The sequence below is a fragment of the Ailuropoda melanoleuca genome, chromosome 10, assembly GCF_002007445.2.
Source record: "Ailuropoda melanoleuca isolate Jingjing chromosome 10, ASM200744v2, whole genome shotgun sequence".
Taxonomy (NCBI): domain Eukaryota; kingdom Metazoa; phylum Chordata; class Mammalia; order Carnivora; family Ursidae; genus Ailuropoda; species Ailuropoda melanoleuca.
Window position 1 is genome coordinate 75,088,738 of NC_048227.1, and position 27,513 is coordinate 75,116,250.

Below are 27,513 nucleotides of genomic sequence, written 5' to 3' on the forward strand. Positions count from 1 at the left end.
GACACTATTTGCTGCAGGGAACAGATTACCCACAAGTAGTGATTTTCATAAAGACTTTTGTTTTTTTCAAACATATATATTTGGGGTTAAGGAGTTCTAGCAATGGGTAATTCAAAAGTCCAGAGCTGCCTGGGCTTGGAGTTGGCTTATTTGTTTTCCTTGACTTTCCCTTCTTTTTAGCTAATTCGGCTCTCAATTTTCTAAATATCACAACTTTACAAAACAATGTCCCAAGAAAGATGGGTTGAAGATTGTTCTTGCCATCTCTCTTTTTATAAATCAGAAAGGAACGAATTTCTTAGAATACCTGACAGAAGACATATCCTTAGATGTCCTTGACCAAAACTGAGGTACATACACAACCCTAAAGCAATCACTGGCCAGGTGCATGGGATTTGTTTGGATCAGTGGTTCTCAAAGTGTGGTCCCCAGCATCCGTGTAAACTTGTTAGAAATGTACATTCTTGGGCCCCTCCCCAGGCCTACTGACACAGAAGCTCTGGAGTGAAGGTCCAGTAATCTCCTGAACAAGCCCTCCAGATGCTTCTACTAACGTTGAAGTTTGAGGACTGCTGATTTAGACTGATCTGATTGATCCCCTTGGTCTGAGTCCATCTTTCTTGAGCAGCTAAGGACACATTCTCCTCAAGGTCTCTGCACTTGTTCCTTACACCTTGCGGGATCCTTCCCCACATGGGTTACTCCCTCGTGTCCTTGACCTTACCAGGGAGTCTTTCTCTGATTACTGTATGTGAAATAGTTATGGCCTAGACACGTGCCCCAGCATTTCCCATCCCCCCTTACTGCTTTATTTCTCTCCAAATGAAGGGATCACCATCTGACATATCACATATTTATTTGTGTCTGGTCTGTTTCCTCTATTGGAATTGAAGGTCTACGGAAGTAAGGTCTTTGTTCCCTTTATTTCTCTGCTTTATCCCCAGGGCCTAGAACATTGTGTGGTAAATTATAGGCATTAAATAAATATTTGCTAAGTGATTGATTAGAATACTGATATCCAAATGAAATTGGAAGAAGTCAAAGAATGGCTAATGGGTAGACAAACAACAGTCTGCCAAAGCAAACTATTCATAAATGGAGATTTGGAATAAAATCCATTCGTGACTTGGGAATTTAAGTGTTTGTCATAATATAAAACAGAGCCTTATTATATTAACTTAAAATAAACCCCTCCTTTTTACCTTTAATGCTATGTTAAAATAAATTTACATATATTGCACATTTTTCTGTTTTACCAAACGTGATAGCTTTTACCAGTGGAAATGTCACTTTTTTGGGGGAAAATAAACAGATTCAAACAACATAGAAGCTTGCATTAAAATTAAATTTTAAATAACCAGCTTTCTTTCAAAAATCCAGAAATTCAGATGAGGGAGAAATTGGACGCAGCCAAAATAGTTTCAAAATATAAGCTACTTATATAAACAGATTAAGACACTTTCAATTTCTCAAACCGTTGGTTTTCTTTTTTAGTTTTAAGGAAATAATATTTGGTTTTCTTATCAATATTTGCTTTACATGGAGAATAATTTTATGTAAATGAATAAATACATGGGTCCATAAATGATTTTGTATACAGGGAGAAAATTTTAAATGACATAACATACTAAATGTTATTGAACTAGAGAAAAAAAAAATTCAATTGAAATGCATCTCTTGTTAGTTTATTTATTTATTTATTTATAGATTTTTATTTATTTATTTGAGAGAGAGAGCCAGAGAGCAAGCAGAAGCAGGGGGAGCAGCAGAGGGAGAGGGAGAAGCAGGCTCCCCGCTCACCAGGGAGCCCAACATAGGATTCGATCCCATGACCCTGGGATCATGACCTGAGCCGAAGGCAGACGCTTACCTGACTGAACCAACTGGGTGCCCCTCTTGTTAGTTTAATACGGATATGCCATATTTCCAGAAGTACTTTTTGAAAATTCTTTGAGTAAATTTTGTTATTAATTTGCATAAATTGGTATGTTTAAATCTAACCATAGAGGTGTTACTCATGAAGATAATTTCCTTAAGAAAAAAAATAGTTATTGCACTCTAAATTATTTACGGCAACAAAGCACAAGATCTTAGCTACTAATCTGCAAATAATTGTGTGTGCATGTGTATATGTGTGTATAAACGATTTAGACACTGTTATAAATTATATGTCAAAGGGTAGAGAGCAAACCAGCACTGAACAACCTTAAAACACTTTGTTTTCAGTGGAGGTTAGAGAGACTTGCATCTAAGCGTGCTGAGTATGCAAGGGGCACGGTGCTCCCACCGCACTGCACAAGTGACTTCCCAGGGTTGTCCCTCCTCCTTGATGGACCACAAAAAACTTTCCTGAAACTTGTTCTCCTTTTGCTTTTCCAAGATACAGCTGGTTAAATTCCTTTTCATATGTCTGCAACAATTCTAGTTTGGGATATGCTGTTATAAACAGAATGACTTTCATGTTCTTCATGGTAATTTAGATCAGCCCTTCTGTTTCATTCCTGACACATAGCTTCTCAATGACTCCTTACCTACACACAAGTCAGAGGGCAGCACCACTGATCTCAACAGCAATGAACACAACTTCCAGAATACCTCTTTTCTTGTCTCATAACATGTGTTCACATCACTCTTCATTTTAGACATTATAACCTTGATTATTTACTTCATACTTTTTTTTTTTTTAAATAAGCCAATGTCTGTACCCTCTTTATGTGTTGGTCGTCATGAGGTATGAGTTCCAGCAAGGCAGGAAACAATATACAGTGGAAATTTTTTAGAACAATTCTCACATGTCAAAAAATTTTCAAAATCATCCTGCTACTCCAATATGTATGCTAATTGTTCTTGGCTTTTATATTCGCTCACATTCCCATAAGAATTTTCAGTGCCCTAAATTAGCACAGTGCACACATTTTTTATTTTTAAAGTAGGCTCCACAACCACTGCGGGGCTTGAACTCACAACCCTGAGATCAAGAGTCACATGTTCTACCGACTGAGCCAGCCAGGTACCCCTACACATGTTTTAAGTATATAGTTTAATGGGTTTTTACCTGTGTGTATTCCTATGACATACTGAACCATTCCTTCCCCAGAAGGTTCTTTCATGCCTCTTCCTCAGTCAATATGGTTACGCCATTCTATTAAGTCTGTCCTCAACATGTTCTGTGAGAAACTTTTTTATTTTCATACCAAAAAATTTATTCCCAAGCTGACTAATACTTGTATGGTGTTAGTTCAAAATGTAGTCAGGCAATAAATTGATTTTAAACTAAAAAATGTGGTTTTTCATAAGTGGAAAAATGCTAAATGTTCAGAGAAGGAATTAAATTAAAAACCTACTTTTTTCCCCAAGTAATCGCTATACAAAAATTCAGTTTTGTTTTTATACATATTTCTTTCCTAACGACACAACACAAATTACAGTAGTTCTCCCTTATCCAGCTTTGATTTCCATGGTGTCAGTTACCCATGGTTAACTGTGGTCCAGAAACATGATCCACTTTCTGACTTATTGTCAGAAGGTCAGTAGCAGCCTACTATCATTCACCTCAATTCATCTCATAGGCTTCATCAAGCCACTTCATCACAAGAATAAGAAGGGTGAGTACAGTAAAATAAGATATTTTGAGAAAAAGAGAGAGGGGTCACAGTCACATAATGTTTATTATAGTATATTGTTATAATTATTCTATTTTATTATGATATTGTTGGTAATCTCTTACTGTGCCTATTTTATAAATTAAACTTTATCGTAAGTATGCACAGGAAAAACCAGAGTCTACACAGGGTTTGTACTATCGGTGGTTTCAAGCACCCACTGGGGGTCTTGGAATGTATCCTCCACAGACAAGGGACGACTACAGTACGTCCTTCTGAAGTAAGTCACACAATGATTGTAATAATTATGATGATGATAAAATAGCAATTAACTTTAATGTAACAGTCACAATACACTAGGCATTATTGAAGCATTTCACTGTATTTTAATCCTCAATAGTAAGAGAAAGGTATTCTAATATTCTTATTTTGAGGATGATGGGTACATAATTTGCCAACACTAAAGAACAGTAAGGGGCAAAGTTAGGATTTGAACCCAGATAGTCCAGGACCACAGTCTTTTTCTCTTACTCATGAAGCCACACTGTCAACCTGAGACACAGAAGAATAGCAGGGATAGATTACTAGACAAAGCAGCAACTACCACAGATGAACTCTTTCTTACTACCTCTTGGATTCTGGCAGATATTGTATGCCACATGGTAAGTTCAATTTCCATAATCTCACCTCTCCTACAGTCTAAATATCATGTGATATTTGTCATTATAATTTTATATGTATTGCGATAGGGACAAAATGACATTTAAACAGCTTGTGTACATGCAAATAATTCAATAATCAAATAAGAAAATTTAAAATTTTAGAATCATGTATAGCTTTCTTTTCTCAGCTATAGAAACATAGAATGACCATATCTAGAGAACTTCTTGGAGGATGATGTAAGACCATTTCATATTTCTGGCTCTATTTTAAATCTGGAAAAGCATAGGTGATATATATCTAAATGCCTTTTCCCATTATCTTCTAAAAATTTCAACTCTAATTTTTTGATCTAGAAGCTAAGCTTTTAAAATAAAATAAATGCCTATACATCAGACGTATCTGTATATATTTTCTCTTACCCTTCATTAAGGATTGCCTAATATTTAAAATTATGAGCAATCTTAGTATTTGAATTGAAAAAAGGTGGGGTTTTTTTTTTCCTCTTCTGTGAAGCTTTTTTATTACTTCTCATGAGTCAAGGGAAAAGTCTTTCTTTATTGCCTTTACAAATCATGAGTAAAACACAAATGCTTAATTGAGCAGATTGATGATTAAATGGAGAAAAATGATGAAAGGAAAGATGCCAGCACAAACAGAATATGGCCATTCATTTCTACCCCAAATGAATCAACTCCTGCTCATGAATGTGGGTTTAATACTAATTTTGGCAGAAACTACCCAGAGCACCAACCCTCTGCGGAGTCCCACGTTTGCATGGGGACAGCTTTTTCCTGTTTCTTTTGCTAGAATACACCAAATAGCTCTCTCTCTTGTTGGCACAATCAAAGAACTCTCAAATGAAGGATTATAAACATAGTGAATGCAGGAAACTTTCTCACACCTGAACTCCAAATACTCATTCAAAGATGAAAACGTTTCCCCCTAAAGAAACTAGGCAACTAAGCTATAATATGCAATGTCAGCAGGATTACCCTGGTCATCAGCCATCACAGATCTAATTTCTTGGCATCAACTGGATTAAAACAATTTAAAAAAAAAAGGTAAAATAGCTTCAACTGAATTGCATGACTCGGGAAGATAAGGAGCAGTCGCCACATCTCTGCTCTTACATATGCACAGACTAGCTCAGTTCCTATTTATGTCTGACTGTCTACCACAGAAAGTAACTGAGGTTTTTAAACAAGCAGCTTGCTATTTTGAGCTGATATTGCTGAGCTTTTCCTAATATATTGGTTGATCAGCAGCATAAGACCTTTCAGACACTAAATGGCAGAAATAAGCCCTTCTAAGGTTTTCTAAATCCTTCCTATCCTCATAACAGGATTCCTCCAGTCAACTACTAGGGGATGGAAAGTAGCACCCCATTAGGTGTTAAAGACACCCAAGTGAGTCAGAGAAGTTAGCTGGCAGTTTAACTGGGCCCTACTACAAATACTCTGTAATAGAAGTGCCACATTTAATTAGCGCTGAAGCAGGGAACAAAGCTCTCTCATTTTAGAAAGCGGGCGAATGGAATCTCAAGGAAAAAAAAAAGGCAAACCTCTTACCTTTTGTAGCAATTCGTACACACTGGGTTTTAGTTTCCTGATGGAGTGAAACATGAAAGAGAACAGTCAGTGTATAGACAATGTTTCCTATTTCATAATCCCGGGTTATAAACTAGGTTTATGAAGAGCAGAATTGCAATATCAAGGAAACTTTTTTTTAAAAATGTATCCTCAGAGAGATCTTTTAAAAATCTGAAGTGAGAACTTTTAAAAACGTTTCAGTATTTTCTAAAAATTCAGGTGTCTGTTTTCATCTCATAATGAAACAGGCTATCTTGTCTGGGACAAAGAGCAAAAGCACTGGATTTGCAGTTATCATACTTTCTAAACAATTAGAAAGAAAAATGTGTTTGCAAAGCTTATACAAGTCAGACCCAGACACCAACTTCATTTTCACCACACAGCTCTTAGACTCAGGCCAAAGCTGCACATCCCACGCTCTCACGTGGATCCCAGCACGACTACCCAGCAAAAGGACGGTAGAGAGAGATCATCCACAAGTTGGATCACAGTTACAGTATGATTTATCTGTTCACTTTTTTTTCCTTTTTAAAATTTTGCTGTTAGGGGTTAAATATTTCTCATTGGGACTGTTTTCCTATTCTTGCTAGACAGATGGAATCGAGGAAGGAGAAGTTGAAATGGGAAAGGACTAAGATTATTCAGGTTCTTTTTCTTTTCCTTTTTTTTTTTTTTTAAATGTTGTGGTGTGGCACTACGTGGGGAAATGCAATTCTAGGCCCACACCACACACCTCCAGGACTTAGTTCCTTCAGTTCATAGCTTTGAACATACAAGAGGTTGGAAAAGATAGTAAAGCCAGTGAACAAAACAAAGGCTATCTGTTTTTAGGATGTGTTTGTAACTCCATCTTGAGTGGTTCTATATATTGACAAGCCAAGAGTTGATCATTCTCTTAATTATACAAAACAAAGCACTGAGGGAGAATTAGTAGTTAAAAATAAAACTTTGCATTCTATTATTTAATTGTGACTTGAGGCCTTTACAGTCCGCTCTAAGAGATTGTTTCAGATTCCCACAAAGGCCCAAAGGGATTCTGATTCCCTAAAAGCAATTGCTGTTAATTCTATCAGGATTTCCAGCCTCTGCTGGTAGGAACCACATCCATTCTGAAAATATTTGCCAAGATAACTGTGAGATAAATTGTTGCTACTCTGTGCTTTGATTAAACCACATGTAGATATATTAACAATTAGAAGAGAACATTCATATCAAGGCTCTTAAAGAGTGCCAGAGAAAATCCTTTATAAGTAACATTCATTAACACTCCTCTTACACCACAGACCCAGGAATGAAAGTTAATTTGGAATCGCTCACATGTCTAAAGATGAATACCCAGAACTGTTTTCTACCGCTATGCTACTTCCATGGTCTTCTTTTTTGAGCAGCCCCATGGTACCGGTGATGTGGAAGGATGGGCATGTGGGAAGCGGGCAGCCAACTTGCCTCTAAAGGCTCCCACTTATGTACACATAAACTAGAAAGGAGACGAGAATAATGTTTTCAACCATGGGCAGCCCGTGGCTTTGGAGTATGTCCTAGAAGATGCCGTGACATTTTTCTTTGCCATATACTGGCAAGGGAATATAGGTAAGCAGAAGGACAGAGTTTTCATTTGACAGCAGCCAGTCAATACCCCTAAGCTCTCATGACCCCTGCAGAAAAGCCAATGGATTATGTCTTTCAACTTAACTATTCCAAGGTATGACTGTTCAAGTGGATATCACCTATTTCACAACATCTCCCAGGAACCCACCTCAGGGACTCAATTACCCAAACCCAGAAATTTCCTAATATAGCTACAAGTACCCAAAAATGTCAGTCTTCTACTGGATTTAAATTGTGGGAGTTTTCTATTCTTGACATTTTTTTTTTCCTATCCCTCTCCGAAAAAAAAAAAAATTAAATAAGTTTTAGTAAAGAAAATCAAACAGAACAGCATGAGGCATGAAAGGCCAGGTTACTTCCCCCCATATGGAACCACCGGTAGTTTCTATCTTCCTGTTGTCTCTTCCTCTTCAATATTCATTTGGGATCAGCAGCAGTGTTCAAAAACAACTGTGTCCAAAATGGGAAAAGGAGGGGCAAGTGGGGAAATGGAAAACAGACTTCTCTAATGGCTCAGCATCCCACCATCTCCAGGCAGCCTTCTGCTCAGGTTCTGTCAGATATACCACAGGCACCCTATTACTTTGTAATCAGAGGATTGTTACTTGTTATTTACTATTTGGCTTGTACCCTCTGAAAAGTTTATAAGGGTTTATTAGACTGCTGGGGAACACGCATTCTGTTTATCCTGCAGTAAATTTAATCTTCTGAAGTGTGCCACCACTGAGCGAAGAAGACAGAACAATGCCCGGTATTTACTGGGGCTGGACTCCCAGCAGCAGCACACCCACCTTTTCAAATCACTTTGCTCACAATTGTTCTTGGGGGTTTCCCTGAAGAAGGCTCGAGGAGAAGCAGTTATTAGGAAACAGGAATCCTGTGCAATGGAACGGGCGCGGAGCCTCAGCCCGACAGTCCGCCCAAAACTGTGCACACTGTTGGGAACAGAAACAACACCCCCTACACATGGGTGTGTTTTTTCCCTCTTCTTTCTTTCTTTTTTTTTCCCCCTGACAAATGCTACTGAGTATTTATAAAATTCAACTGCAGCTTTTCCTCAGAGCAGGGAAAAAGCAAATTTTGGAGGAAGCTCACCTTCTCCACACTGCTCATTGCCTGGAAATAGATGTTGTATCCTTTGCGTGGAGCCAAAGGAGGGTTCCAAAAGCCCTGATAGGTCCTATTGTCACCCACTGTGAATGGGGCAGGTTCCGGCAGATTCCCTGGGGGCAGTTCTGCAGCAAAGTAGTATGGCGCACCCCCGCTCAGGGCATTTTGGTATGTAACAGGGACCTGGTAGCATTCCATTGCTCCAGCTTCTCTCTTGGCTCGGTGTGGGTGCAACTCCTCCACAACAATCTGATAGGCACTTTTTGGTAAAAGAGAAAAAAAAAAAAAGCACACATTTAGAGATGCTACATACGAAGATTCTCAAAAAAAAAAAAAAAAAAAGGGGTATTTAATATTAACATGCAACATTTCAAAGTCTCGAAAGTCAGTCTTAACCCACTGCATGCTTTTTTCCCAGCTATCTTGCAACAAAATAGAATTTCGCGTGGATTCCCCTTCCCCCCCAACTCAATGTAGGTACTAAGAAACCGGAAAAAAGTAAGAAAAATCACCACAGAACTCTATGCATTTTTTAATGTTGAGAAACGAGCCCGCCATAATAAGAGATCTGACATTAACGAGAGACACGTAATAGATTAAGTTCTTTGTCTGATATTTTTAAATGTTTAAAGTTAACATTTTCCTTTGAGATGATAGTACGGAAGGCCCCGCTCTGAGGCCCAACAGAATGAGTGCCTCAGGGTGGGGCTCCAAACACCAGTGTGGGGCTGTCATCCCATTAGAGACAGAATGCGCTGACAGGCTTCTTCACCTCTTGACCTTGCCCTGGCATCAACACTGGCTCAGAGCTATGCAGATCGAAAGCGCAAGTGGCATGCGGCAATGCGGGCACAGATGGACAGAAATCTGTCCTCGCCACTGAAATAGACTGCTTCCCTCTTCTAGCGTTGTTAATAATAAAATGTTACAAATTGTAGAAACAGATGGCATTTGCCCTATTAAAGCTCAAACCTAAACCTTCTAATACCTTTCTTAAAGGTCTTAAAACTTCTCTACAATACCTGTTATTTTACAGAGGAAGGGAAAGGAAACATAACGCAACTTTAAAATAAAGGTCTGCCTAACCACTCATCGTTTTTTTTTGTTTGTTTGTTTGTTTTTTTGTTTTTAAATCAATATTCTTTCTTTGTAGTATATTCTTCAGGCAAATTTTTCTTAGGTAATGTACACCTGAGAAAGTTGGCATTACTAATATATTTTATATGTGTTAGTGAATTTAAAATCCCTGAAATTCAAGAAAAAATGCATTGTGGTCGCTTATATAAATTGAATAGAAATAAGCTGTATGTAGGGCTGTCTCTAGGCAAATATGCTCATTCTATATAAGGACAACAGTCACTGAATGACTCTCCAGCAGGAATAGAATCTTTTCTTTAATGAACTTCTATAAAGAGAAAGAGGAGGGAGAGAGACAGAGAGAAGAGAGACACAGATGGACATACCAAAAGAGAGACAGAGAGAGAAAAACTGAATTTGCATTTATGATAATTAAAAATAAAATTTTATATCGGTTTAGAATCTGGTCTAAAATTCTAACTTAATATAAACTCTTTTATATCTACACAGAAGACCTTCATAGATTAAAAGAAAGAAGCTTTATAAAGGTTTTCTTTACTTCCTACTATCTCAAGTTCCCATTTTCCATTAAAATATTGCTAAGAACTTCTTTTCCTTTAGAAATAGGACAGAAATTGTATTAATGTCAGAAATCTAGATTTGGGCAAGCAACTCAGGCAGAAGCCTGTGTTATCTGAAATCATGTCTAGTCCATCATTCTCTATACTTCTGCCAAGTTGGGTCTCTAAGCTCCCAGGAATGCTATTGACAAGATACACACTCTCTGAGGGGTCCATGGAGCAGGTGCTTGTCAATTTTAAAATGAAATAGGGGTGCCCGGGTGGCTCAGTTGGTGGGGCTTCCAACTCTTGGGTTATGGGATTGAGCCCCACATCAGGTTCCATGCTGGGCGGGGAGTCTGCTTGAAAGATTCTCTCCCTCTTCCTCTCCCTCTGCTCATGCTGACTCTCTCCCTCTTTCTCTATCTCTCTAAAAATAAACACATAAATCTTTAAAAAAGTAAAATAAAATAAAATACAGGAAATACATAAGCACAGCCCTTGCAGAGAAAGAGGAATCATGGCTGACATATGCTATGTTAAGCAAACCCAATCTTTTTTTCTGTTTATGTTCAACTTAGAATCCATATTTGTATCTCACAGCTGCATATCCTGTGCACACATACTCTTAGGCAGACAAGGGTACGCATGCACACTCCCCAAACAAGTCTAACATCGTATTCTTGTCCTATTGGGCAATAATGATAATTACTCATACTTGTTAATCATTTAACGTAATCCTTAAAAATAAATTCTTCATCCATTATCCCTATCTCTAGAAAAATCCAGAAAACCGAGTAAATAGTCTTAACTAATTCTGTTACATTGACATAGGTTGTACATTCCAAATTAAGGAACTTTGTACAAGACAGCTTGTCTCTCCACATCTATTAAGAGCAAAGCAAACTGACGATGCTGGAAAGGATTAAAAGAAGAAAGGTGCAATCTGATCTTGGGAAAAGATCTCACTGAATTTGAGATGACACTCTAAACTAAAAATTATAAAATTCATTTTTTTTAAAGAAATTATTTTCTCTTCATTGATCAATCTGTGTGAGCAGGCTGTTGTCCAACCACACCCTTCTTTTATAAAGTCTGTTTTTTTCCTTGCTACTTTCTTATTTATCAATACGAATTAACTAAAGGACAGAAAATAAGGAATGAGAAATCAAATTAGAAGTGATTTGACTGATTACATGAAATGGGCCCGTGCTTTTCCATCCTTGTGGTTGTCTAATTACCGAAGGGTACTTAACTCTAGCTGGATCTAAATATTGTTTGAGCTTAGCACTCTAGCAATTTAAAATATCCCAAGGCCACCTAAATAGCTGTATTCACTCTGCCCATATTTCATATTTCCTCATTCCCTTTAATTAAAGTTTTAAAACATTTCTATTATTAAGTTAAAATCAGAGGGGAGGGGAGTGGGGGAATGGGATAGGCTGGTGATGGGAAGTAAGGAGGGCACGTATTGCATGGTGCACTGGGTGTTATACGCAACTAATGAATCATCGAACTTTACATCAAAAACCAGGGATGTACTGTATGGTGACTAACATAATATAATAAAAAAATACTAAAAAAATCAACATACTGGCATCATGAATCTTCACTCGATGCTGAAAATATGATTTCCTTATGTTAAAAAACTAAAATGATTTCACTTTATTATACTTTGATTTGATTAGACATTGGTATATAGTCATTTTTAGTTATTTGGGAGGCCAAAGGATGACTTCTCATCCTACAATTTTCCTTCAGTTACAAGACTGTAAAAAAATATAAAAGGGGATTTTGCCATTAGCTCAAAAAGTGATTATATGAGATATATGGTAGACAGCCTGCTCGGTTTCATGCTTAAAATTGTTGAAGCTTGAAACCAAAATTACCTACAATAGCCTACTATGTTTTTTTGTTTGTTTGTTTTTTAACCCATTAGTAAGTAAAATCTGTGAGAATTTAGTATTAGTTTTAGGTTGTGCAACTTCTTAGTGATAGCAAATAATGAATTATACAATTGTACACTCTCACTTTGTATCTAAAATATCTCCTTAAAGCTTCGGGAGAAATTTCCTAGCTCCAGCGTTTGGCTATTTTTCTTATGAACAGACTTCCCAAGATCTCACAGCCACTGTTGCTCATATGGCCCTAATGCAAACATTTTCAGGATCCACAGAATAAAGGTTTAAAAATAATTTTGGTGACCATAATATTCCCTGTGCTTCTTCTCTTTACTCCTTAAACACACAAGCCATGTCCCTCTTATTTCTTTAAGAGGAAGGATCAGTTTCTGAATCAACAAAGCTCAAAATCCTGGCATTAACTTTAATAAGTTCTATTTTTAACCATGTTCTACCTCCCTTGTTAGAGACCAGTTCTTTTCATTCCCACTACTTCCATCATTAGGGGGGTATTTACAACTTTACGTTCATATTCTGGTTTAGTTTTTTTGCCCCCATTTTTTTCCTTCAAGTACTCCAGGCACCCATCTATCCATCCACCAACCCATCCATCCAAACTTCTATCCATCCATTTACCCATTCACCCATCACTCCATCCATTCAGTCTAAAGGCCATGAACTGTTCACGGAGAATGCAAAGAGAACCATTTTTCAAACTGTTGATACTTTCTTAAACCACTGCTTTGAGTGTTAACTACTCTTCTCTAACTTTTCACTTTGTCGAAACTACGTGGAGCCCTCCCATTGTCAAAATCTATACTTTTTACACTAGGCTTAATATTTTATCACATCTCTTAGCTTATCCCTCCACTCATGCTCTCACTACCTCCTGATGCATATTCTCCATTTCAAACTTGAATGACCACTGTTACTAAACATACCAACATCCTGTCCAAGAGTTTCTAGCTTTTCTACTTCTGCTATAAAACCTTCTCTGACTGGTTCACTTAGTGTTACTCTGTCTTTTAAAGCCAGTGGAGGTCATTCTAAAGGTGGAGGTAGGCAACGGAGGGATGAAATGGGGATAGAAGTTGAGAGTTGGGACGCCTGGGTGGCACGGTCGTTAAGCGTCTGCCTTCGGCTCACGGCGTGATTCCAGCGTTCTGGGATCGAGCCCCACATCAGGCTTCTCTGCTGGGAGCCTGCTTCTTCCTCTCCCACTCCCCCTGCTTGTTCCCTCTCTCGCTGGCTGTCTCTATCTCTGTCAAATAAATAAATAAAATCTTAAAAAAAAAAAAAAGAAGTTGAGAGTCAAGTGGGATGCCTTTTCAATTTAGTCCTCAATCCACCCACAAATTATGACACAGAGTCATTGAGGAAAACCGTCGGAGGTATTTCTCAGGAATTCTGGGTTTGAAAAAGGCCCCAAACCACTGTCTTATAATATTTATTGTGTTAATCACTGACATGCTACATTACAAATATTATCTGGTATTTAGCTAAAGATAGTGGCTACTATATTTTTAACTCTAGTGCCCATTCATTCACTCGTCAAGTATCTATTGAGTGCCTATTATATGCCATGTACTATTTTAAGTGCTGAGGTTAGGGTAATAAACACAGTAGTGAAAGTCTCTTCTCTCATGAAGTTTACATTCTAGTGGGAAATACAAAGAAGCGAATGAAAAAAATACACACAATATGTCAAGACGAGGTAAGTGCTCTAAAGAAAACTAAAGCAGGATAAAGGAAATAAGGAGTAATAGGATTGAACACGTCTATTTTACAAGCAGTGGTCAAGAAAGACCCGTGTGATAAAGTGCCCTTTAAGGAGAAACCTGAAGGGAAGTTTTCAGCTATGTGGGCGCTTCTATCAGTTATCTCCTGCAAAATAAATTACCCTAGAACTGTGGCTCCAAACAAGAAACATTTAATACTGCACAGTTTTTGTGGGTTAGAACTTTGGGAGTGGCTTAGCCAGATGATTCTGGCCCAGGATTTCTCATAAGGTCACAGTCAAGTTATTAGCTGGGGCTGTAGTCATCTAAAGGGCTAGAGATAACTGCACTACTAGGTATTTATACAAAGGATACAAACACAGTGATTCAAAGGGGCATGTGCACTCCAATGTTTATAGCAGCAATGTCCATAATAGCCAAACTATGGAAAGAGCCCAATGTCCACTGACAGATGAATGGATCAAGGAGATGTGGTGTGTGTGTGTGTGTGTGTGTGTGCGCGCGTGCGCGCATTTATAATGGAATATTACTCGGTCATCAAAAAATGAAATCTTACCATTTGCAATGATGTGGATGGAACTAGATGGTATTATGCTAAGTGAAATAAGTCAATCAGAGAAAGATAATTATCATATGATTTCACTCATATGTAGATTAAGAAACAACACAGATGAACAAAGGGGAACCTTGGGAAAAATAAAAGACGATGAAATCAGAGAAGGAGACAAACTGTAAGAGACTCTTGACCATAGGAAACAAACTGAGGGTTGCTGGAGGGGAGGGGCTAAGGATGGGGTAATAGAGCAACGGACAGTAAGGAGGGCATGTGATGTAATGAGCACTGGGTGTTCTATGCAACTGATGAATCACTAAAGTCTACCTCTGAAATTAATAATACACTATATGTTAATTAACTGATTTTAAATAAAATTAAAAAATAAAGGGCTGGAGAGAAAATTTAATAGAACGTTAAGACTCCCTCTCATTTTCTGTTAGAAAAAAAAATCTACCTACTATGGTTCTGTAGAACAAATGAAAAGATTTTACTGGGATCAGGCAGCTTGTAGATAAAGATAAAAAGATGGCAAAATAGGGCAAAAAAGATGATTTCCATCTTTGTTTAAATTTCAAAGCATTTTTATCTGGAGTTCAAAAAAGTTCTATGCCATGGCAGCAGTTAGACATATCAGGTGGAACTATCTGATCTCTTTAAATTGCTGAGATGAAATAGGATATTCTGCAAATGGACGAGGGTGCAAGTCCTGATGTTACACATTGCGTATAAGTGAACAACTGACGTAGGGAGTAACTCTAACATACAGTGTTTGGGGGCACCTGGGTGGCACAGCGGTTAAGCGTCTGCCTTCAGCTCAGGGCGTGATCCTGGCGTTATGGGATCGAGCCCCACATCAGGCTCCTCTGCTGTGAGCCTGCTTCTTCCTCTCCCACTCCCCCTGCTTGTGTTCCCTCTCTCACTGGCTGTCTCTATCTCTGTCGAATAAATAAATAAAATCTTTAAAAAAAAACATACAGTGTTTGAACTCCAACTAATACAGATACACATATAAATGTTAATCTGTGTTTCTGTTTAAACTATCACTGAGCATCAGACAATTTCTTTACTTAAAAAACTGTGGAAGAAATGGCACTTTTTAAAAGTTTTTACTTAAATTAAAGTTAGTTGACATACAGTGTAATAGTAGTTTCAGGTAGACAATCTAGTGATTCGACACTTCCATACAATCCCCAGTGCTCATCACAAGAGCCCTCCTTAAGCCCCATCACCTATTTCACCCATCCCCTCCCCTTTCTGGAGACCATCAGATTGTTCTCTATAGTTGAGTCTGTTTCTTGGTTTGCCTCTCTCTCTTTTTATTCCCTTTGCTCGTTTCTTTTGTTTCTTAAATTCCACATATGAGTGAAATCATATGGTATTTGTCTTTCTCTGACTGACTTAATTTTTTTAAAATATTTTTATTTATTTGAGAAAGAGAGAGTGAGAACACGAGTGGGGGGAGGGGCAGAGGGAGAAGCAGGCTCCTGCTGAGCAGGGAGTAGAACACTGGCTTGATCCTGGGATCCTGAGATCATGACCTGAGCCGAAGGCAGATGCATAACCGACTGAGCCACCCCAGCGCCCCATATGACTAACTAATTTCGCTTAGTATAATGTTCTCTAACTCCATCCACGCTGTTCCAAGTGGCAAGATTTCATTTGTTTTTATGGCGGAGTAATAGTCCATGTGTATGTGTGTGTGTGTGTGTGTGTGTGTGTGTGTGTGTGTATCTGTATTCTTTGGGTAAATACCTAGTAGTGCAATTCCTGCATAGTGGGGTAGTTCTATTTTTAACTTTTTGAGGAAACTCCATAGTGTTTTTCAGAGTTGCTGCAAGGAAATGGTGGTTTTGACTGCATTTCATGACTATCTCCTAATTACCTAAGAATACGTGGTAGTTAATGTTTTAAAATGTAAAATTAGGTTTTACCTACAAAATAAACATTTAGTTACCCTAGAATAGGTAGCTTCCTGGCAGCGTAAAATAGACACAGCTTATTTTTGGTAAATGCCGCAGTTAAATACACATTCATTTGTTATATCTTACAATAAACTGAGTTCACCATTGAAGGACTCTACCTTGTGTTTTTGCAATATGCTGCTGCTATGTTCATTATTTGAAAACACAGCTACATTGGGTCAATCTTTTAATAAGTGGGACATTCTACGCACTATAATTTATATCTACTCAGGCTAGAATTTGAATCCATCTATGAAAAATGGAAAATGTTTTTTAAAAAGGTAAAATAAATTATGCATCCTAGGTAATTGGTTCCGGATGTGGGTAATATTCATTCTGAATCATACTAATGATTGTCAAGTGATGCCAGTTTTAGAGAGAGATCTTAAAAAGTTGGTAAGGAGAGTCAAAGACCTAGGTAAGGCAGACAACAACTTTCAGCCTTTAGAATAATTATATATTCAAAAATCAATTTTGCCAAAAAACCCACACTTGTCAGAATTGCACTGCACATGTTTATATTAGCATGTAGACACTTTAAGTCCAGTCTTAAAGGAGAACAGAAGAACAAAGTGGTCGGTGAAACCGAGTGCTGCGTTATTCAGAACAGGATTTTTTAGTGGGGTACATTATTTGCTCTGGGTACATCATGATACATTAGAACAAAATATAAAAAATATATAACATATATTATAATTTCTAATATACAAAAGAACTCATTCCAAAGAGAGAGTATGCCTTCTTTTTGATTTGGGACAGCAATCCAATACAACAAATAAAAATATGTGTTATTTCTTAATAACCTCAAAAAATATCTTGAATTCTTAGATGACTTTGCTTTGCTACCACTTCTAGAATAAAAACTATTATCTCTCACCTAAAGTCTCCGTTTCCTTCAGCTTCTCATCGAGCTTTATCCCTCCTACCTGTGTAAAGCCTTGTGGAAGAGTCACAGCCTCACGCGCATTCCCACTGCTTCTGCCTTAACGTGGCCCACTAGCAGTTCTTGTTGGGATCATTCTGCTTTCAGTCTGGCTTACTCCCAGTGCATTCTCTATGTTTCTATCAGAGTGATCTTTCCAAGAACATAAAATTGCTCAGCATAGTTTCCGCTTACATTCAATCTGTGGCCACCTTCAGTGTTTGGACTCGCACTGAACAGCCTCTCCCTCCGGCCCCTGCTTATTTCTCCAACCTCTTTTCTCCCACAATACCCTTTCCTCTCAATGATCTGAACTACTAGCAATTCTGGAATGCACCACACTGCCAATCATATGTGGTGCATGGCCATTCGCTTTGCAATTACTGGAGACGACCATTGCGTCTTCTCTTCTCAGCAACCTCTCCCGTCTTTTCAAAGCGACCCTTGGCTGAGCTCATTCTTATATCTCCTTCAAAACTCAGCTCTAGTACCACATGCTCTAACTGCTGTCATTTCACTTCTCATACTGCATTATCATCCATTGATTTATGAGTCTGCCATTCCCAGTCGAGGGCACGTATTAAATCGCCTTATGTAGATTTCTACTCAAGTATCCAGTTCAGCCCTTGGCGCATATTGAATGTCATTGGAATCAATAAATTTACAGAAACCATTGGTAACTTTGGCTTTCTTGATAACACTAAACTGAACTCAATGTATAGACTCTTTCTAACAAGGTGCTATGATGGGGCTTCAGGAATTGGAGTTTGTTTGACATTAGGAAGACCAGAGCAGAACGACTTAGATATTTCCACTGGACTTGGGACAAATGGATGGTAAAGTGCAGTCTGGCAGAGGCTATTAACATGGATCTCAGGAGGTTTAGCTAGGTGGTAAATAGGTCTGGCTTTCATTGGGAGGGAAGAAGATAGGCCACATACGGAGTGGAATGGCAATAAGCATTAGCAGATAAGAGGTTCTAATAGGCCGACATAAATATGAATCTGTCTGAAAGGTAAAACAGCTTCAAGAATTTGAAGAAATGATGGGCACCCAATCAAAGATTTGAAGTATCAGACATAAATACAGTGCTATGAAAACTGAGTACATCAATCTGGGTCCTCATCTTCAAAGAAGTTAGACACTGGACAAGATTAGCCTTAAGATAAGGTTTCAGTTCCTGGCAGCAATATCAAAGGTAGGAATGTGGTAAGAAGAAAGAAGACATAACTACCTCCTGGAAGATTCAAAAAGCAAAGGAATCAGGGCTCATCTGAGTCCAAACTGCCCAACAAGACCAATCTGGTCCAGCCACCTGGTCCCTACCTATGGCTATTCCCAGATAGCTGGGCAAGTCATTGCAAAAAAAAATAAAGATGGACAAGATGGGATTAGAATATTAGTTGAAAAGCAGATTTTTTTTTCCTATTAGTAACAGTCTTTAAAAATCGTTGTTTATATATCATTTAATTATTTCTTCTTATGGTATTCCTGGTTGTAAATTAATTTTCGAGCACTAATCTCCTGTGATGTAAAATTTGGAGTTCTCAGCCACTGGAATCAATTCCAGAGTAGGTGAAACGTCTTCCCAACAAATACAAAGAAGTACATTTTTGTGTCAAAGAAAGAGGTTATAGGAATATTAAGGATGATTTTTGTATAACCACTAGTTCAGACTATAAGAATTTTTGGAAATTAGAAATTTTGTAATAAGTAAATGTAAATGAAGCAAAAGAAAGGCTTTTGATTTCAAAACATGTTATTGATAACATACTCACTAATTCAACAAAGTTCCTCAACACCAATTGGAAGCAAAGAATTTACAAGCTATAGACTCCCTGATTGTCTGGGCACAGGCTATGTGCTCTGCTGTGATCATTTTGTCTTTGATCTACAAACAGAGTTTAGCACAGTGCCAGGCACATAATACACAGTCAGTTAACATCTGTGTCATAAAATGATTAAATGACTAAAGAGCTAGTGGAAGTTACATCGTGTAGCATGAGGGTCAATAATAACTATACACTGTGTGTGCAACTTACATTAAGTAAAGCTGAATTCACTCAAATATGTAACTCTTACAAGATAAATGCAGGTACCTGGTAGCTCATTTAAACAGCAGTAACAGAACTGAACACCTAGAAAGTAAATTTCGTCACAGGTAGGAACATGTGAATGACCCTGATTACTTGTCAATAGAGGAAGATGTTGAATGCAGAAATTTTCTCTTTCTCCTCTGGATCAGCAATCAGACTCACTCACAGATCACTGATGCATGAATAGCACTATATACGTACTTCCCATTTTCAAGGAGCCCGTGATTCCTAAGTGTTTATATTACAAGTGTATTCAGTGATCTCTCTCGTTCTCCAGTATGGCTTTCCCAAGATTTTTAGTGAGACAGAATAGAAAGGAGTTTTCTTTATGGACTCAGGTTCTTTTATTAATTTTTTTATTATTAATTTTTTTAAATTTAAAAAAGCCTCCCTTTCCTATGATATAGGCCTGTTTGAGTGGTTCATATATACTCAGAAGGTAAAATGTATTTATTTCTTACACAGAACAAAGATTAATTTTATTTTCTTAATGAATGTGTAAACAACTTGAGTTGAATCAATTCTGAAGTATCTGCACTGATTTCTGTGCCTTGATATACTTCTCAAGGGAAGTATAAAAATAAAATCTACAAGCTTCACGTGGAAACTTGGTTACGTTTTGGACATTTATCTAATTACAAAAACGAAGAATTAAAATCATTGGAATAATTCAAATCAATTCTTGAAAACAACATGGCTCATAATCTGCAAGATGAGGGTAATATGGGAGATTTTAATATCAGATAGAAAAAGGAAATGGCAAATTGAATTTTAATATTTACTATGGAATTCCTGAGAAGCAACAATTTAGGAATTAAAAGGTCATATAAGCTGCATTCATTATAACTAATCTCCTTTTATTTCCTCAAAGCTTCCTATTTTTCAAGCACTCATATGAAATTATTCATAACAGATTTAATGCATTGGATAGGAGTTATTTTCCCCATCTATTTCTGACAAATACCTTCAAAGCTCATATCCCATAGATATTGACAGAGGAAGTGGAATGAAATGGAACTAGAAGAAAATAAAAATCAAAGAGCAAGGCTCTTAAATCAAAGAATACAGAGAATGGTTCAGTTCATGAATATCTCAAAAACCCCCTTCAAATCTTATTCTTAAAAGTCTATCTGTAGGCTTTGTCCAAATGAAAAACAAACAAAACAAAAACAAAACAAAAATAAAACCTTTCTGGGGTGCCTGGGTGGCACAGCGGTTAAGCGTCTGCCTTTGGCTCAGGGCGTGATCCTGGCGTTATGGGATCGAGCCCCACATCGGGATCCTCCGCTATGAGCCTGCTTCTTCCTCTCCCACTCCCCCTGCTTGTGTTCCCTCTCTCGCTGGCTGTCTCTATCTCTGTCAAATAAACAAATAAAATCTTAAAAAAAAATAATAAAACCTTTCTGACCGTCATCGTCAAATGAACGTCTTAGAAATTAACCATTTTATCGACCGTTAAGCAACTATGAGAAGACACCTCTCCTACTGCTGTTTTTCCCTATTACTATTATTTTCCCCCTCTTACCTGATTGGTGCCCCTTTGGCCTGTGCTGGTCTCAACAATACAGTTATTGTGGTGGCCGTTTCATTGAGAGACGCATCGACTCCTTCGTAGTCAGGTAAAGTTGGAGCTGGTAAGTGATTAATGAAAAAAGAAAAAGGTTTCTGTCAATTAGCAGAATTATATCGCAGTTCAGGATGAGTAAATGATCCGGAATGGGGGAAAACCAGTTTCATATTCAATTTTGTAAAATGTACCTCCGTTTGTAGAATAACATATATTACTGAACGTTAACCCTGGGAACTTAAACCAGCAGAAGATATGAAGCCACGATTTGTTGTTGAAATTTAAATTATCATCTGGCGACTTGGACACACATATAGTGTGTGTGCTTTGGCTTTTGGTTTCCTGAGACCTTGAAACCAGCATTGATGGGATGGGAGGTGAACAGTGCTGACTCAGGGGAGTCCTGGTTATGGATGTGCACATGGAGATGTGGAGGCAGAAAGGGCAGGAAGTGACCCAGAGGCTGCCTGGTAAGGTGGTGCTGTGTACGATATAAAGGTTGTGGAACATGTTAGTTTCTGGTGTTAGTATCTGGACTGTAGCCACAATAGAAACATACCGAGGAAGTGTGGTGAATGGGAATGGGAACTGCAGTTTTTGTTTAGCATGAACTAGTACATTAGTTGTCAGATTCTTGAAAAGTAGAAACTCATAAGTTTTCAAAATATTTGATAATGGTTGGGGTGGGGGAGAGGGCTCCCTAATTTTGAACTGGGTGAAAAAATAACCTCAAATGGCTCTTGGATATTTTTATGTAGAAAGATATTTTAGGGAGGACATGACCAGTGAAACGTGTGCATTATCAGAGAAACTGAGGAAAAATGGCATCTACTATGAATTTCAAAGTATTTCATTCATTCATTGAATATTTCTTGAATATATACAACGTATCAAATTTTGTTAAGTGCTATGAGTATAAAGACAAAACATGGTCTCTGACATTTACAGAATTAAAAGTAGAGATTCACATTTTATCAAGAGAGAATTTTTTCTTTTTAAAGATTTATTTATTTATTTATTTGAGAGAGCATGAGTGGGGGGAGGAGCAGAGGGAGAGGGAGAAGAAGAAGGAGACTCCATGCTGAGCAGGGAGCCTAAACCAAGGACTGAGATCACAACCCAAGCCAAAGGCAGACATCCAACTGACCGAGCCACCCAGGAGCCCCACGAGTCAGAATCTTAAACAACAACAAAAAATTATAGCCAAATTTTAGGTGACTTAAAGAGGAGTCAGTTCATTTGCTAAAAGAGTGGTTCTCAAACTAGTGAAGTCAGAAGCCCATGAAGGCTTCTTAAAACCCAGATTGCTGCTCTTTTCCCCTTGAGTTTCTAATTCAATAGGTCCAGGGAGGAGCCTCATAATGTGCCTTTCTAGAAAGTTTTCTGGTGATGATGATGCTGTGGGTCTGTGGACTACACTTGGGAGAGCCACTAGTCTAAACCAGGGTTGGGAGATAGAAAAATGAAACAGAGACAACTTAAAGGTTTAGACAATGCTTGAGCTGAATGCTAAAAGGGCAGTAAAAACTCATCAGGACAAGTATCCAATAAAATGCAAGAGATGGGAAACAGAATGTTTGAAGACATCATCACATGAAAGGAGACTTTGTGTTATGACAGCTACAAGCAGTGCTAGGCCTGGAACTTTGGGTTCACCAGTAGGAGTGGTGGGTAGAAGGAACTATAAAATTAAGGGGCACAAATGCTAATCATGCATGGATGTTTGGGCTTTATCCTACTAAATGCAATATGTTAGATTTTGAAAAAACTTAGGAAAGAAATATATGTTGTACAAAGATCAATAGAAAAATATATTGAAGCAAGGTAAGTCTGAAGTCAAAGACAGTGCTTGGAAAGATATTTCAATGATCTGTTTAAAATATGGTCTAGAGGAAAAGGAACAAACAATGACATCAGAAAGAGATAAATTATCTGAAGAGTTATTTAAGAAGTAGAATCAACAGATTAAATATGTACAATGTTATATACATGTGGATTATATATGTAATATATGTATTAAAACATACACACATACTAAGCCTCCATGCAACATGCCTCCAATAACTTGATTTCACTTTTATTTAAATTGTTTTCAAAATGCTGAGGGATATAATTTCTGCACTCAAAGGACAAATAACAATAAATTACCTTAAAATTTCAAGTGATGCTGAGAACCATGCTAACCATAAATTTTATTAGCCTTAGCTTGATTACTACATGTTCTGAAGATATAGTGATTGCAATCAAGTTTTTGAAGTCCAAATCAAGTACCCATATATATAGGTTGATTCAAGTAAAACTGCAGTTAAATAATTCAAAGAAAATGTTAGATGGGTGTTCTGGTCTTTAATTATAAATTTTTTATTCAATAAAAAAATGCCTTGTCTAAACAATAATAAAATACGGTTCTTGATAATGCCCATTTGTTCAATGTTCTCAGTTTTATAAGTTCATGTCATTCTGTAACTATCTCCACTGAAGGATCATATTCAAATTCAGCACTATGGCTCATTCTAGAGGGCAGGAAACATGTTTCACTGTACAATGATATCACCAGGTCATATTTTCTAGTGATTCAATAAATATTTAAATGGGTGATTTAGAATTGTTCCATTAGGAAGTGAACTGGCAATTTTAATACATTGCTATTTTCTAACATAATGGATGATATTTTAAAATTCTTTTTTGTTAGAATAAGATAAATCAAATAGCTCATATTGGAATAACTAATATTTTTCATGATATACATTTTTAAGGTTTTATATTCAAAACGTTTCCAAATAGAAATGTTACATCTATAATATATATTTACTTTAGTAATCTTAAATAACTAAGATAAAACATTACATAAGCTAGAGTAGAATTAGGGCATATGACAATGCTAATTACTGGCAAAATTTAATCAGGTTTAACTGATGACCAAATGAGAAATTATATCTGTAAATAACCTAGTCAATTACAAACTGAAATTGTGAGCATAAAATAATGTGAAATTTAACTGTATTTGTTTATCAACTTAAGTTCTCCTGTACCTTACCATTCTGAAATTTAGATGAATTTACATGAGATTTCTAAGAGAAAGAATTACTCATATTTGCTTAAAGACATCAGAATGTCAGGGAAAATGGAAAGGAGAGACAAGGTCTGTGGCATTATAACAGTGGATCAAAGATCTACTATCATTCTTTTGATAAAATCCACTTACAGTAGATATGTGATACCATAATAATTACCAACTCCTCAAAGGTATAATCAGTCTGTTAGCATTCATAATTAATTTTAACTATTTCTAATTAAGAGAAAATGACATTTTTTAAAGGGACCACTGTCAATTAAAAGTGACTGAGATGTTTTTGGGTTTGGACATATAACCAGTTATAATCTTTATTCACATAATTCTTTGTTTCAAATTTTTATTTAAATTCTAACTAGTGACCATATAGTGTAATATTGGTTTCAGGAGTAGTATATTCTTTTTTTTTTTTTTTTTTTAACGATTTTATTTATTATTTGACAGAGAGACAGCCAGCGAGAGAGGGAACACAAGCAGGGGGAGTGGGAGCGGAAGAAGCAGGCTCCCAGCAGAGCAGGGAGCCCGATGTGGGGCTCGATCCCAGGACCCTGGGATCACGCCCTGAGCCGAAGGCAGATGCTCAACAACTGAGCCACCCAGGCGCCCCAGGAGTAGTATTCATATCATTCTTTGATGAACTTTCAATCAGGAATAGCTAGCTATATTAAAGATTTAATAAGTGAGATGACTACTCTGAGCGCATATATGATTCTCTAGGACATGTTATTACAAACCAATCTTGTTTGCACTTTATTCCTTTGCATACCTGAGATATTGGTGGTCACATTGATGGCTGTGGCTGGCCCAAAGCCTTTGACTGTGCTGGCTCTTATGAAAAACTGGTAGGTGGTTCCAGGATGCAGATGCATAAAGACATGGTGGGTGCTGTTCCATAAGTTTGATACAGTCTGGGGAGGTCCAGCCACTGGAACTGCAGGGTCAAATGATCTTATGCTGCTGTAACTGACCTGTTTTAACAAATATATTTACTATTACATATCCAATATAAATCATGATATAATCTAAATAAACCTCTTTTAAATAAGGTAGTATTCAAGGGTATCTCTGTAGTGTGAATCACACTTTTCTTAAACTTCTTTTCCTTCTCATTTGGATATGGTTATTTCGCAGTCATTCTATATCTAACGTCTGTCTGTCTATGCATCCAGCCAGCCAGCCATAGATATACCTAGAGGTAAAATATCTGACTGGACCAACATGCATTTATTTTCTTTCATCAAAGATGAATTAATTTACTTAAATATGGTTACACATACATACACAATCTTATGGTTATGTATTTTAATGTATATGAAAACAGAAAGTGTTCAACAAATGTTTGTTGTAAGTAACATCATCCCATACTTTGTCCGAGTTACATAACAGATTTCATGTAAAAAGCACTCAAGCGTGGTAATATAGTCACAGTTTATAAGACTGCTCTAGTGATTCCCATTCCCATCATGCACTCTGTAGCCACTAGAAATTTAAACATTTTATGTTCTAATCAACACTGGCTATCCAGGAACAGAACTACACATTTGTGCAATTATAATGACCTTTTCTTCTTTTAGCTTCTCCTCTTTAAAAATATGATAATGATTTATAATCAAAATTGAGATGAAGCTCTGGAATAGTCAAGTTTATAATATATTTTGCTGTTTTGGTAGTAATCCTTTATTCTGACACAACTGACATTCAGTGGCCTCCCCTAATTGAAACAGAAAATATGAGTATCTTAATTCTATAAAAATTCATTCTTTACAACCATCAGTAAGTCTGTTTGAAAAGGCCCATCCTGCTTTCCTAAAACAACAACAAAAACATACATTTATTTTAAGAATTAGAAAATTCTAAGTGCCATCCAATATTTGTTTTGAAGCTCAATTCTGGGATCAAGGAATTTGTAAACTAAAACAGAGGAGTCCTAAAAATGATTTTGATCCCTTAACCCTCACTTACTCATTTTTCATTATTTCTCTCTAACTTTTTCCTTTTACGCTCCCTTCAACCCACATTTCAATTAACTTCCTTATTCTCCCAATACCTCATACTGAGTGATGATTCCATTTGGATCCAAAGGTTCTTTCCAGTTCAAGAAGATCTTATTTTCAAAGGATGTTCCTTGAAGAGAATTGACTGGTACAGGGCCAGGCACTACAAATAAATACATTTTTGGTTATAAAGATCCTTACATCACAAACAGAAAAAGTGAATACTGTAAGTTATATAAGCCAAATTAAAAATTTTAAAAATGTGTCCTTAAAAAGAAAGTAAGCTATGTGACCAACTTTCTGATTTTAACAAATGGGAATTTAAAGTAATCTATAAGCTTCTAATGCAGAAAATGTACAACTCCAAAGTTATTTTTATTCAAAAGAATATTCTATCACCTTAGAGAGTTGAATAAATTGTGTAGTCTAGTTTTCTCTTTTGTATACCTCTAATAACATGAAGATCTCATTTGTAATTTGTTTCAAGAACAGAGTTATATTTCCCTGAAAGATATTCTGAAGATTATAAGCTCCTAAAGTGTCTCCATAAACAAATTTCATTAAATAATGAATTATAATAATAATTAACACTCCTTGGACTTAAAAGCCAAATCACTGAATACTGAATTGAAATGCCCATTAATAGTCAATCTGACTCTTAACTGCTATCCTTATTAAATTTCTGTAACTTAAAAAAGACAGCACTGATTATTACAATTTAAAAAAAAAACCTTTAAGACAAATAGGTTCAAATAGCATTGCTTCAGTCTTTTAAGTGATACTCCCTTTTGCAAAGTTAAGCATCAAACCATTTTAACAACAGACTTGTTCAGAATTCAACAATCATCATAACCAGTTCTGAAGTGTCCCCAGGTATGACAAGAGTTGAGAAACCTTCATACCAGTCCTTATTTGCAGATGTCATATAACTGACAATACCCAGTGGCAGCAATGAACAATGTGTCAGTTTCTACTGACAAAATATAAAACATCAGAGACTTTTGCTCTTTGCTTTTATATATTTTATCTAAATACATAGTTGCTATTTATTTACATAAATATCCAGTTTCTTGTTCTGATAATGTTTAAATATATACCCTATCCATCCTACCTTGCTTAAAAAAATGTGTTTTCTTTTGAAATACTGACCCAATATTGGGCAAGTATGGTTTTTAATTAATATTTTTCCTTAATCTAATGTTTCAGCGAACTTCACACATGGCATTATCTAGAAATGTAGTTGCAGAGTATACAGTAATTTTGTGAGGACTGAAGTAAATTAAAAATCACTGGATCAAAGGAAATGCACTGCACCGTAGCTAGCAGCATCAAGACATTCTGAATGATACGTCAAAATAGGAAGATTTATTTCAGACCACAAGGAGACGATGAATGATGTTATGACCTCTGGGACAGCCAATATAATTTGGCACATTAATAATAAATTCATAAAGAAAAAAACCATAAAGGAAAGAAATCCATATACAGAAAAGAT

At 36.8% G+C, this 27,513-nt stretch overlaps 1 protein-coding gene across 10 annotated transcripts in view; it reads right to left on the reverse strand.

Annotated features, from left to right (window-relative positions):
* The window catches only part of PTPRK (protein tyrosine phosphatase receptor type K), a 553,021-nt gene that overhangs the window by 96,562 nt on the left and 428,946 nt on the right, over positions 1–27,513 (reverse strand). For all 10 annotated transcript variants that reach the window (XM_034669108.1, XM_034669107.1, XM_034669109.1 and 7 more), the window contains 5 exons: positions 26,072–26,181; positions 24,791–24,992; positions 20,910–21,015; positions 8,558–8,831; positions 5,834–5,870 (listed from right to left, as the gene is read on the reverse strand). In XM_034669108.1, coding sequence (XP_034524999.1) covers positions 5,834–5,870; positions 8,558–8,831; positions 20,910–21,015; positions 24,791–24,992; positions 26,072–26,181 — 729 coding nt within the window. The remainder of the gene's footprint in view (positions 1–5,833; positions 5,871–8,557; positions 8,832–20,909; positions 21,016–24,790; positions 24,993–26,071; positions 26,182–27,513) is intronic.